General features: G+C 31.7%; 2 protein-coding genes across 5 annotated transcripts in view; one reads left to right on the forward strand and one right to left on the reverse strand.

Moving 5' to 3' along the window:
• Positions 1-13,330, reverse strand: part of LOC126735754 (uncharacterized) — a 119,893-nt gene that overhangs the window by 64,155 nt on the left and 42,408 nt on the right. The window lies entirely within an intron of this gene.
• Positions 1-13,330, forward strand: part of LOC126735727 (phospholipase A1 VesT1.02-like) — a 76,185-nt gene that overhangs the window by 48,319 nt on the left and 14,536 nt on the right. For all 4 annotated transcript variants that reach the window (XM_050439823.1, XM_050439830.1, XM_050439817.1 and 1 more), the window contains exon 4: positions 5,895-6,185. In XM_050439823.1, the coding sequence (XP_050295780.1) occupies positions 5,895-6,185 (291 nt within the window). The remainder of the gene's footprint in view (positions 1-5,894; positions 6,186-13,330) is intronic.

Consider the following 13,330-nt stretch of genomic DNA (forward strand, 5'->3'; position numbering starts at 1 on the left):
AGGGATCGGTTGTAAAACTCTACTCGTCCAGATTCCATATTTGGTGTGGTTTAGTATCTAATTGAAACTCATCTAATGTAAATTCTAGAAGATCAAAATAATGGTGTATAATAAACGGGTCGACGCAGTTTTTTCTTGCGATTTCTACGCTTTGAGGTTTTTTAATGGAAAGTCAATTTCTTTTTCGAAAATTAATAAACCAGTCGGAACCTGGCCTATCATTTTTAAATTGCGTTTTTAAATGATTTGCCTTAACATACTGCTGTACAAGATTCAATACCTCGGTTCTGGATAGTCCAAACCCCCATTTTTCAATGGTAGCAAGACTTGTCGCTAATCTTCTCTCCACCTCTTGGGTTAAATCAGTGTGTCGACCGTAACTTAAACTTTTTGTGCCTCTTTTCCCTTTAACATGATCTTTTAATGTTGTTTCAGGTATCTGGTAAGCCTTACTGGCCATGCGATATGTTAAAACAGATGCCTTTATTTCATTCACTGCCCGCTGCAGGTCCTCTTTAATATAAGTACTACCCCGTGTGCTTTTCCTCTTGTAATTCCGTACCATTTTTAATTATCTGAAAAGAAGAACAATACTTAAGTTAATGTTAATTTTGTTTTAAAAAAAAATAGGGGGCAAGTGCGCCTACTAAACGCACTTGCTTCAATAGCCAAAAACGCACTTGCCCCTTAGTGCGATTTGGCAGGGGCAAGTGCGACCTTACTTATATTCTGCGAACTGGATAAGAAAACACAAAAAGCAATATCAAATGACAATATATGCACCAAAAGATTTACCTTAACTATATCAAGCACAAATAGTCACAAAAAATATTGGCACGAAAATTGTTTTAAAAAAAACGCATGTACTTGTTTCATTAGTATAACGGACGCCACCGTAGACAAGAATCGACTGACGTAAAAATTCGGCCGGGTTCGTGGCGGGTACTAGTATGCGTCGTTGCCACACGTTGTAGGATATCGTTAATTTATATCCAATTTTACTATTGCACATGGTTTGATTTTTAGGGTGGGTGATCGCTCTTGCCCCTTAATCGCTCTTGCCCCAACTGACTCATTTCATTTTCAGAAACAAAAAAATAAATTGTATATTTTTGTTCTCAAATATTCTTATTTTTAATAAAAATAAAGGCTTTTGTAATTTTTGGTTGATTTTAAATTTATTGTCTTTTAAAGTAATTTTCTCAAAATATATGGAAAATTATCAAAAATAAGATAATTTAACTTTTTTTTTCTATAAGAATGAAAAAGAAAATTTTGCTTTTTTCTATTTTTAACTTTGGTATTTCTAATTTAAAAAAAAAATTATAATAGGAAAGTCAAAAAAAAAAAATTAATTTATTAATTTCGACTTTTTTAACATTTTTTCAAAGCATTTAAATAAATTGTAGAAAATTAAAAATAAAAAATACCAGACTTTTAATTTAAATTTTATTAAAAATTGAATTTATAAATTGAATTTTCTAATCGATGTTATTGTTAAATATAACATGACAGCACAATAGGTGGAAAATTAGTTTTTAGGCAATAAGAAACTTCTCCAGGTCAATTAATTTTAATTTTTTTCCCTAAAACGCGAATTTAGAACAACTTTTGGTCTTTTTTATTTTTTCGATTTGAAAAGTTTCATTCTGGTGCTGTATTGTTCACTTAAATACACTAAACTATTCATTCGCATTAACCAACAAAAACTTTTTAATTTTTCTGTTTGAAAATCTGATTTCATTTTTTTTTTAGAAAATGTATGAAATTCTGAAACTAATAATTTATAAGAAAAATATATGGAATAGTAAAAGAAAAGTAAAACAAAAGCATTTTTACCAAAAAAAAATTGCAGAAAAAAATTCATGATTTAAAAGGTATTTTTTTAAATAAGAAAACTCATAAAATATATATTTCATAAATTATCGATTTATAAGTATTATTTTGTACGAAAGAGAATACGAGACTAACCGCCTATTGCAGTAATATACCTCGAGTTGTATATATCGCGTGACATTATTGATGCTCGCTGTCATTGAGACATTACAATATTTCATATTGATATTTTCGTTCCAGCTTTTAACTTTGGATATCACTTTTTCGTGTCGTATATCGATGCATGGGTTTTCCCCACATAAAATAACTCATATAGTCGTCATACAGTAGACTTCCACGAGTTTATATCATGCAACTTATCTAATTGAGTAACCAGAATTGGGTTAATTGACGCTAAAAGAAATAAAATTGATAGAATTTATTACTATTATTTGATAAATAAAAGAGTTATAGATTTCTCACGCTCAATCGTGTTTTATTTTGTTTTGACTTTTCATTCTTAACATACAAAAAAACCATCCGGTATAAATGTCTAATTAATGGTTATTTGTAGGGTGTTGTATTTTCAAAATTGAGTCGTTTATTTTAACACCTTGTAAAACTCGTATAAAAAAATATTATATAAAAAATCACGTATACAGTGCATCCCAAAAGTGATGCCTAAATTCATTTAAAATGCAGGGGTGTGTTTGAAAAAAAAACGCTCGAACCCGTCGATTTTTATTTCAAGTTGCGCATTTTTGTACGTGAAGTTTGTATATACAGGGTTGCTCAAAAATAAATTACGACCATCAACTTAATTTTTTCAAATGAAAGCACCTTTTTTTATTTAATTTTTAAATTTCGCGTGGAATTCTACGTGTGTTTCATGCATTCGACCAAACTTTATTATTGAAGTTCACCTTATGAGTCACCTTATCTCTGAGAATTTTTATACAGAGCAAAATTCCATTTATTCGTGTTTTTTTATTGTTGGCTGTTGATTGTGTATTTTCATAGAAACTGTATGACAGTTGTACGCCAAACAGATATTGTCAAGTGTAAAGCGTACGAGCAAAGTTGCGGTTTTCACAATGGTAAAGTTAACAGAATGAGAAAAAATAGAAATTCGGTGCATGGTTAGGTTTGGTGATAGAACACGTACTCAAAGAGAAGTTGCTCAATTATTCAATGAAATCCATCCTGATTGTCCTCCGATATGTCAAAAGGTGGTGAGTAGAATAGAGGCTAAATTTAGAGAATTCGGTCATGTTAGAGATCTGCCGAAATCTGGTCGTCCTGCTCGAGATGAAAACGAACAACTTGACGTTTTGCTTTCTTTGGAAGAAAATCCATGCACTCCTCTGTCGCAGATTGGAGCAAATTTACACATGGCGAAATCTTTAGTTCACCGAATAGTTAAAAAGTAAAAATATCACCACTACAAAGTTATTCCTGTGCAAGAGTTATTTAATGACGATTTCGATAGGCGAAATGAGTTTTGTAAACGCTTACAAAACACGTACAATCTAAATAATAATTTACTAACAAATATTATTTTTTCCGATGAAGCCAAGTTCTGTTTGAATGGTTATGTGAACAGACAAAATTGTCGATATTGGGCAACAGAAAATCCGCATTGGATGATGGAGGTAAACACCCGGTACCCTCAAAAACTAAGTGTGTGGTGCGTAAACATGGGTAATTTTTTTACACAACATATTCAGACAAATTAAATAGATGCGATAAAAGAGAGATCCAACTGATAGAATCCAAGATTCGTATTTAAAACCATTCAATAAAATAAATTTTAAAAATCCATAAGAGCAGCAAGCAAAAAACGGTAAAATTTATACTAAAATTGGTTTATTAACATTTTTAATGTTTTATTGTATCTTTTAATATACAACTTTTATATAAAGTGTTCCGCAATTACACTTCAATATATTAACCATGTCTTCTATGACCCAAAATAACGTTAAACTTTCATATAGAGTTCAAGACATCTTAGTTTTTAAGATACAGGATAAGATGAAAAGGTGATTTTTTTTGAGTCTTTTTTTAAATATTTTCGAGGCTCGTAGAGATTCTTAAATAAAATTTATTACAGTTCCTAAACTTTTTATGCTCTATTTAACGAACTAAAACTTGATTGGGTAAAGTCGGGAGAGATGACGCGCCGGGACAGATACAAACGTATTGAACACAGACATCTTGGAAAACTTCTTGCTGATTCTTGGACACGTGAAGCAACAACTGAGATTGGAATATCAGGATTTCATGCTACTAGAATTTACCCCTTGATACCATCTGCTATCCCAGATCATGCTTTTCTTTCTGTCGAGGAAAATGAACTACCTTCTCAACATTTACCAAGTGAATGCTCAGAACCTGGTCCTCCTCAATCCACATTAACACCCAATGTAGCATTGACAAGTTCAAACTCTTCCCCTCTTAAGACATTGGATAATCATTCTGCAGTGCCTATCGCTTGTACATCAGACGCCTTCAAAGATTTTAGAAGATCTTTCTCCTGTTCCCAAGATCGTAGCTTCAAAGAATCCAAAAAGAAGAAAATAGTCTGCCCAAGGCCTAACTAGCCCTATCAACATTTTGGAAAAAAAGAGAAGAGAAAAAACTAAGAAACGGTCTAAGTTTAAAAAAATATTAAATAAAAATTCAGAAAATTGTTAATTTTAATTTTTGTTTTAATTTGATTTAAATTTTTGTTTAAAGAGTTAGTTGTAAGCTATAAACTAGGATTTTTTCTAGGCAATTTTAAAAAAAATATCGAAAAATGTTAGTATGCGTTTTTCAAATATTTTGAGTTTTTAAAAAGCCTATTTTACATTAATAAAAACTTAGAACAGGGATAAAAAATAAGAAACTGCCAAGATCGAAGAAAATTGTTGTAAGACATTATTTTTTTAAATCTTTTTGTAAAGTGGGTGTAAAATTATTTTAGTTAAATCAGATTTAGCATTTTTTGGGCAAATTGGCTAAGTGCTAAAGAAATTTGTTCCATGTCACTGTATATATACAGGGTATTCTCCTTAGAACATTGACAAGCTAGAATTAGTATTGCCGTGCGACATCTCTGATGCAATGATGCCAAAGGCTGATGTAGAAATGGCAAAAAAACATTTTATAATATCATAAAAATATGTCACACATCAAAATATAATTAAAACACTCTATAAAGAAATCAATATTTAAGCGTAAATGGATGTAAAGAACGTATATTGGCGAAAAGTGCAACGCCGCTTGATCGCTTTGTTGGTTCTACCGACATAAGGAATCTTTTTAGTGACCTCGTCAAAAAATATTTACATGAAAAATAATTATTAATAATAGCTATAATATTAACATATACAAGGAGTTCCTTAAAGACGTGCTAATATTTATGGGGGTGAATCCCGAACCCATTTTAACAAAAAAAGTTCCTATGAACATATGTCCTAAACGTTGAGATACAGAGTGTTAAAGTTTTCAAAAAAAAATCAGTTTTTTAAACCATGCGTCAGACGAAAAAAAAAAGAGAGATCAAATTTACTAAAAAGTGATTAAGGATTTTAAAAATAATTTTTATTTTAAGAAAAAACAGTGTCATAGTATTTTTTTTCACTAAAAATATTTAATAGAAGACCTGTAGAAATGCCTCTGGCAGAGAAAACATTTTTTTTGCACATCAACAAATGCGTCTTGATGCATAGAATACATGTACCAAATTTCATAAAAATGTCTACAATATTGTTTAAGTTATTATAAAAAAACTTATTTTTTTTAAACTTTAACACCCTGTATCTCAAAAGCTAAGACGTTTAGGACATGTGTTCATAGGAACTTTTTTTCTTAAAATTGGTCTGAGAATCATCCCCTTAAATATTAACACGTCTTTAAGGAACACCCTGTACATGCTTTAAATTTGAAAAATATTACCGTTTATGAACCCTTTAACGTACTTTTTTAGAGTAAACAACGATAAATTTGACTTAAAAATGAATTTTTAAGTGAATCATTTAACTAGATAAATAATCTATAAAACGAATAAACTAATAATTCCTAATTTATTTTTTCAGCCTATTTATCCAGACCTGAAAACTACAACATTATTCTCCTGGACTGGGCTGAATTGGCGTCATTCCCTTGGTACCGTGTCGCAGTACAAAATGTCAAACTAGTCGGAAAAATTCTGAAAAACTTTATAAAATTATACAGTCAAAGTGGAGAAATTCCTTTGGAAAAGTTGCACGTTATAGGATTTAGTTTGGGATGCCATGTGGCTTCAGTTGCTGGCAAGGAGCTGAAGCGATTCAAGATTCCTAGGATAACCGCCCTGGATCCCGCTTTCCCTGAATTTTCGTTAGAAGGTAGGAAATGACTTCTATTTTATGTTAAAAGGCTGTAAATTGCATTTTTAACCTTTTAACTTTACACTCCTGAAAGTAATAATTTGATCGGTCCAGTTTTATCGTTTAATTTCCGTTCATGTCTCTGAAATTGGCAGGATTTGTGATTCGATTTAAGCTGAATCGGATTTTAATTTTATTGACTAAAGTCCAGTTTTTTCTTTTCATTTTGCAAATTGATTTTTAATAGGCGGATTATAACTATATATAATCTCAATAAATTGTTATTACATTATTTACACCAACGTCTGACGCTGTTTAATTAATTAATTTATTTATTGATAATTGCGTTTCACTACTCAATAGTCCATCTCACTTTTCAAAATTTTCATTTTCCAAGTGTTAAAAGGGCTAAACAATAAATTAATGATACTAAAACATATGGTTTTTCTAAAATAATGTACATTTAGTTAAATTGTTTGTCGCCAAAAAGTTTGAATTTAGTTAATAGAAAATCAACAACACTCAGATCAGATTAACAGATCTTAATCGAATATTTTTTGTTTGAATAAAAAAATAAAAATATTTTTTTCCGATGTTATATCAGAATTCAACTAATTGATATTAATGACTTACAGTCTGAATTATATGAATTGTAATATTAAAACGAAAATATACAGTGCATCCCAAAAGTTATGTCTAAATTAATTTCAAATTCAGGAGTCTGTTTTTATTTCAAGTTGCGCATTTTTGTACGTGAAGTTTGTATATACAGGGTTGCTCAAAAATAAATTACGACCATCAACTTCATTTTTTCAAATGAAAGCACCTTTTTTTATTTCATCTTTGAAATTCGCGTGGAATTCTACGTATGTTTTATGCATCATGAAATATACCAAAAGTTAACAGTTATCGAAAAAAAGACGATTCATGTAACAATCAAAAAAAGAACAAAAATTGAGTTAAATGTTCAAATTGGTTGCCATTCACGGCTTGACAATATCCAAGGCGATCAATAAAGTCTCGTTGCACATTTTCAATCATTTCCGGAGTTATGGCGCGCACTTCTCTGCGAATTCTCTCTTTCAAGTCGTCTAGATTATTTAGCCTATTAACCAATACCTTCGACTTGAGGTATCCCCACAAAAAAAAAGTCCATTGGTGTTAGGTCAGGCGACCTAGCAGGCCATTCGATGGGTCCTCTCCTTCCTATCCACCGATTGGGAAAGGTTTCATCTAAAAATGTACGCACAGAGGCAGCACAGTACGGAGGAGCGCCATCTTGCTGGAAAATTAGTTCTTCGTCAGGATAGTCTGGGTTCAATGGATTTGGAAATAAAGCTAGTAATGCTGGAACTAATTCAAATTGGACAAAAACCAAGATACACTTGTCCCGTTAAAGTCTGTTCAAAGAAAAAGGGACCCATTACTCTTCCGCGCACTATTCCACACCACACATTTAGTTTTTGAGGGTACTGGGTGTTTACCTCCATCATCCAATGCGGATTTTCTGTTGCCCAATATCGACAATTTTGTCTGTTCACACTACCATTCAAACAGAATGTGGCTTCATCGGAAAAAATTATATTTGTTACTAAATTATTATTTAGATTGCACATGTTTTGTAAGCGTTCAAAAAACTTATTTCGCCTATCGAAATCATCATCAAATAACTTTTGCACAGGAATAACTTTGTAGGGGTGATATTTGTGCTTTTTAACCATTCGGTGAACTATAGATTTCACCATGTGTAAATTTGCCCCAATCTGCGACAGAGGATTGCATGGATTTTCTTCCAAAGAAAGCAAAACGTCAAGTTGTTCATTTTCATCTCGAACAGGACCACCAGATTTCGGCAGATCTCTAACATGACCGAATTCTCTAAATTTAGCCTCTATTCTACTCACCACCTTTTGTCATATCGGAGGACGATAAGGATGGATTTCATTGAATAATTGAGCAGTTTCTATTTAAGTACGTGTTCTACCACCAAACCCAACCATGCACAGAATTTCTATTTTTTCTCGTTCCGTTAATTTTACCATTGTGAAAACCGCAACTTTGCTCGTACACTTCACACTTGACAATATCTGTTTGGCGTACAACTGTCATACAGTTTCTATGAAAATACACGTTCACCAAACAACAATAAAAAACACGAATGAATGGAATTTTGCTCTGTATAAAAATTCTCAGAGATAAGGTGACTCGTAAGTTATGGACCATAGAACCCCTTACTAATGTATATATTCCTTTATTCTGCATAATATGATTATCTGCTTATTTCACAAATAATATTAGTTTACTTATAGGAGCAGTTACAAAAAATATAACCAGTTAGATTTTAGACATTAAATAAGTTAGTCATAAGACACGCTGTAACGTTCGAAATAAAACTTTTTAAAAAGCCCGTTTCGTGGTTCGCTATCATAACTTTATCGGCATCGAACCTTATCTACGAAAGGCACCCCAGGAGGCAGTCACACTTCGACCTAATCTATTGGGAATCGAACGTTTAGCAAGGGTCCAACCTTGACCACCATAGACTAAAGGGCTTGGAACCACACACATCGGCTTCTATATATATAGGCAATATAGAATACGTTAGACTAAGAGTGTGGAGCTCCTCATCGCAAGAGCCGATGTAACCCTCCATGACGTGAGAAAGAATCTTAAATTAGGAAACTCACAAAATATTATCGATTATTGGACCTTTATACAAATTTACGATATAAATCCCATAGTAAACCAATCCCTTATTTTACAAGAAACTATACCTAACCTAGGAAAAAATATAGAAAACTGCTCTCTATATAAAAAGGAATACTTTAATTCTTACAATTTGGCCACAACTCTAGAAAAGAAAATAAGAAATCAATTACTTCAGATAAATCCTCTTAATTTTAAAATACACGAAAAAAGGGAACTAATAAACGGTTTAGGCAACATAGTAAAAAGTATAACCGGTAACTTAGACATAGAAGATGCTTAACGGTATGACACGGCCATTACTTCTATACTACAAAACGAAAATAATTTAAAATCATTAATGCATAAACAAATGACTATAATTGAGGACTATAATGACTATAATATAAGCTCTAATAGTTTATTTTAAAAACTTTTAAAAAATATATCTAGTAATCAAAATATTGTAGAATGACAAATTATTCAAATTCAAAAAGAAGTCAAAAGACTTGATCAAATGAATTCTGAAGATAAACACTTCTTTCTTCTACAAGCAATGCTAGCTCATGTAACCACATTTTTTCAAGAAATATATGACGTTTAAAATTAAATACTCTTTTCAAAATTAAATACCTTTCATACTTCGATTCTCCGGCAGACTCCCGTTTGATTCAAACCTAGAAAACTTTTTTCGAAAGGGTTTTAAGTATTAAAAGTTACGCAAAAGGAAACAAGGTTATTTTTATAATTGAAGTGCCTATGGTAAAGAAAGATAGTTACTTACTTTACCATCTGTACCCCTTACCTACCCCAGCACAAACTTTTCACAAGATAATATTTCCTCAATCCAAATTCCTAATCCTCAATGAGCTGAAGTATGCAAAATCCAAAAAACCATGTCAGCAGATTACTGCTAATGAATATATTTGCCAAAATCTCAGCCCTTTGCCAATAGACAAAGACTCACCCGGCGAAGTACAGATGTTGAAATTTAGCGCAATCACATCATAATGCCACCAAACCCATATCGAAATTAATTACAACAAAGCTGAAAAACTAGACAAAAGAAAAATGGATGTTAGTTATACCACAACCAATTGCAGCTACCCAAATTTGTGGCACCAACAAAGATAATATTCCCTTGAATCGCACCTACATTCTGGAAATTGGCCCTGATTGTGAACCCTGAGTGTGAAAAATCACAGGGATTCTGAAGCCCTCTACAAAAACATAGAACTGCCGCAATTGAAGTTATCGCCGTCTACCAGTGAAGCCTTACCCATCCATTTCAACCATTTAGAACTAAGCTCCTTAAATCCAAATAAAGCTAAACTGATGCAGAAAATTGTCGAGATGCAACATAAAAAACTCGACCGTGCCATAAACTCATAACTCACCCGCGCATGAGACACTCCACCAAACTCCAGGTTCATGAGGTATGTCCGACAATCCAACTTGTTACTATACATTTCAAAATAATGATTTTAGTTATTTTTTTTACAATCAGGAGGAGGGTGCTTACCCTTAAGTCTCTTAAGCAGTTATCTTCAGCTAAATAGGTAAAGAATGAAACAACCAAGCTATGTCAGGATCGGTTACTCTAATTACTTTTTATAATTTACCTAATTAACAAACTACAAGCGTTCTTAGCTTGTGATTTAGAAGTGCGAGAGATTTCTTTTTTAAAAGGACTTGACTTGGACTTGGAAATGATTGAAATGTAATTCTTATATCATTCTAATATTGATTGAAATTATGTTTAGAAGTTTCAATTACTTAACGCAATTATGGGAAGCTTACAAATTACTTAATACATTTACTTTGCAGAGAAATGAATATAATATTTTATTTAAATTTAAACTACAAGAATTTTACACTGCACAAAGATAATTAAAATCTTATGAAACTTTATGTAACCAATTTAACTATTCAATGATTAATTGACAGAAAAGAATTATTAATTAATAAGTAAACAATATTTACATACTTTGCTAAAATCGCCATCTTTCAGGGTCTTTAGTGGGTGGGCTGCCTCATGCTTACTTACTTTCTGAGTGTTACAATTCCCACGAAGAATTTGCAAAGGAAAATACGATGCGAGGAAAACGGTTGGTCGCAATTTAGTACAAATAAAAAAAAGCCTGAATTAGCAGGATTTTCAATTAGGTGACGCAGGTGAAGAGGATTGAAACGACATAAAGTCGAACATCAAATTTCGATTTACGAAAATTAAATCTCCCAAAGAGAATTTTCGAAAAATATTATGCTCGGATAATACCTCGAAACAGTGTTGATCAAATAAATCCCACTACATTAGCGGATGGTAAAATTTAATCCTAAATTTTACCCGATAACTTCAATCCGACATTGCTAAATGTTCGCACTTCGCTTTTTCGCACCAGAAAAGAAAGACCAGGAATCCCGCTTCAATACTCATTAATAGACAGAAGATCCGACCCATCAAAATACTTACATTAGCCTTCGCTCATACTGAAGCTAGCGCAACCTTGCATACCATCGCTATCATAATCAAACTCAGTAAATATCGAAAAATCAATGATTCACCATACACATCACTTAATTATTAGGAAAGTTTTATCGGTGAGACATCATTAGTGAAATCAAATTTTAAATTTGTTGTAATACATGCAGCTACCCTGGGTTGCCGTGTTCTGACTGAAACGTCAATTTCCAAAATTGAATGTCAAACATAACCTGGGCTTGGATTTTAAAATCACGACTCGATCTCGATACGACCACGACTTCGAATTCGATCGTGATTCAGTCGTGACGAGAAGGGTGATTCTAAATTTCAGTCGTCGGCTAAACTAGTTTTATTCGATTTGATTTAGGTTTCTTGGTATATATTTGTTATTTTCTCTAATATTTGACAGATGGTATTGAAACGTCAGTTGTCTTTTCTATTCATAAACACTAAGAATTTTTTTATTTATTTTATTTTTTTTTCGCCTCCGAGTTTTTTTATTTAAATATATACTTATATTATTTCTTTAAAATAAAAAATGTCGATTAAAACCACCACTTCATGAAATATCACAAAAACTTGTGTTCATTAAAAAGTGTTCCTCCACTTTTGGTTTTAATATGGCAACATGTGTGCAATCAATAGGACCTAGAACACGAGGGAAATTGGATTTCTCTATAAATGTTAATTTCTTAATGTTAATCTTGTCCAATGCTTCTTTAGTAACAATATGTGGCATAAAATCTTGATATATGTACTAAAACTGCCCATTCAATGGTAACTCTATTTCCTCTGCCTCTATTATTAACAGAAGGTTGTGGAAAATAGGGTCGAATTAAATCTATTAGTTGTTTGAATCGAATTCGGAGTCATGGTCCTATCGAGATCGAGTCATGATTTTAAAAATCCCAGCCCTGTAAGAAAGTGACAGTGACATGTTTACTTTTGAAAAATCTATAATGTCTATTGTGTTTGTTTTCTCTTAATAAAATATAAGAAACAAATTAACATAATTAGTTCCTATATTTCCTAAAACACTTTCAATCCTAAAGTAAGTACCAAAGGTCTTTTCCCCTAATAAGGAATAAGGCATGAAAATAAAAGGATATGACAAACAAAAGGATTCAGCAGTTGATTCCCTAAATTATTCACAGAATGGATAAGGACAAATAGCTATAATATTTTCCATCACACAAAATATTCCCTGACTGCTGCCTGCAAGACTATACTGATAGAATTGAACAATTGTAGAAATTCAACAATGAAGACATACAACAACATCAACAATAAAGACATGAAATGGTACCAAATTAAGAATTAATTCAATATTCATAGAAAGCATTCATTATATTTCATGCTATCACTCTTATGTATTATACAGTGCCTTCACTTTATACTTTATTTATGCAGAATAAATGGTTCAATTGGATAGAAGGTTTTCTATTTGTACTTTTATTGGATATAATAATAATATTATAAATTTTGACTAATTAAATGCATTCTAATATTGACCAGTAAATAAATGATGATCCATGTGAAAAAGTAACCGTAGCAATATGATGTATCTTAAAAATGTACTGAGTGAGTGTACTGACCCTAGCGTTGATTTTATTATTTTGGCAGATGATCTAACTATTCTCAGATTTCATCAATAATTATTTCTAAGTAGAAATAATAGACGTACAATTTAACATTGTAGACTGCATTACTATAAATCGGTATGAAAATATTAACAAACCAAATTTTACCATATAAAGTTCGAGAATTACCATATAAATTGTAGAAGCGTTGAGATCTAAACACCAAAACTTTATCCCAAAATTAAAAATCAAAAGATTTTGATAATAAATCCGATTAACTTAAATCATATTCTGTAAATCGTAAACCCTGTTTCGAACGTGATTTAACTTCGCAAAAATTAGAATAGTCCATTAACCCGAAGGGACCTTCCATCTATCATGGCTGAATAAATCAAAATCGATTCAGGGCCGTT

Source organism: Anthonomus grandis, chromosome 1 (assembly GCF_022605725.1).
Source record: "Anthonomus grandis grandis chromosome 1, icAntGran1.3, whole genome shotgun sequence".
In the NCBI taxonomy this organism is placed as follows: domain Eukaryota; kingdom Metazoa; phylum Arthropoda; class Insecta; order Coleoptera; family Curculionidae; genus Anthonomus; species Anthonomus grandis.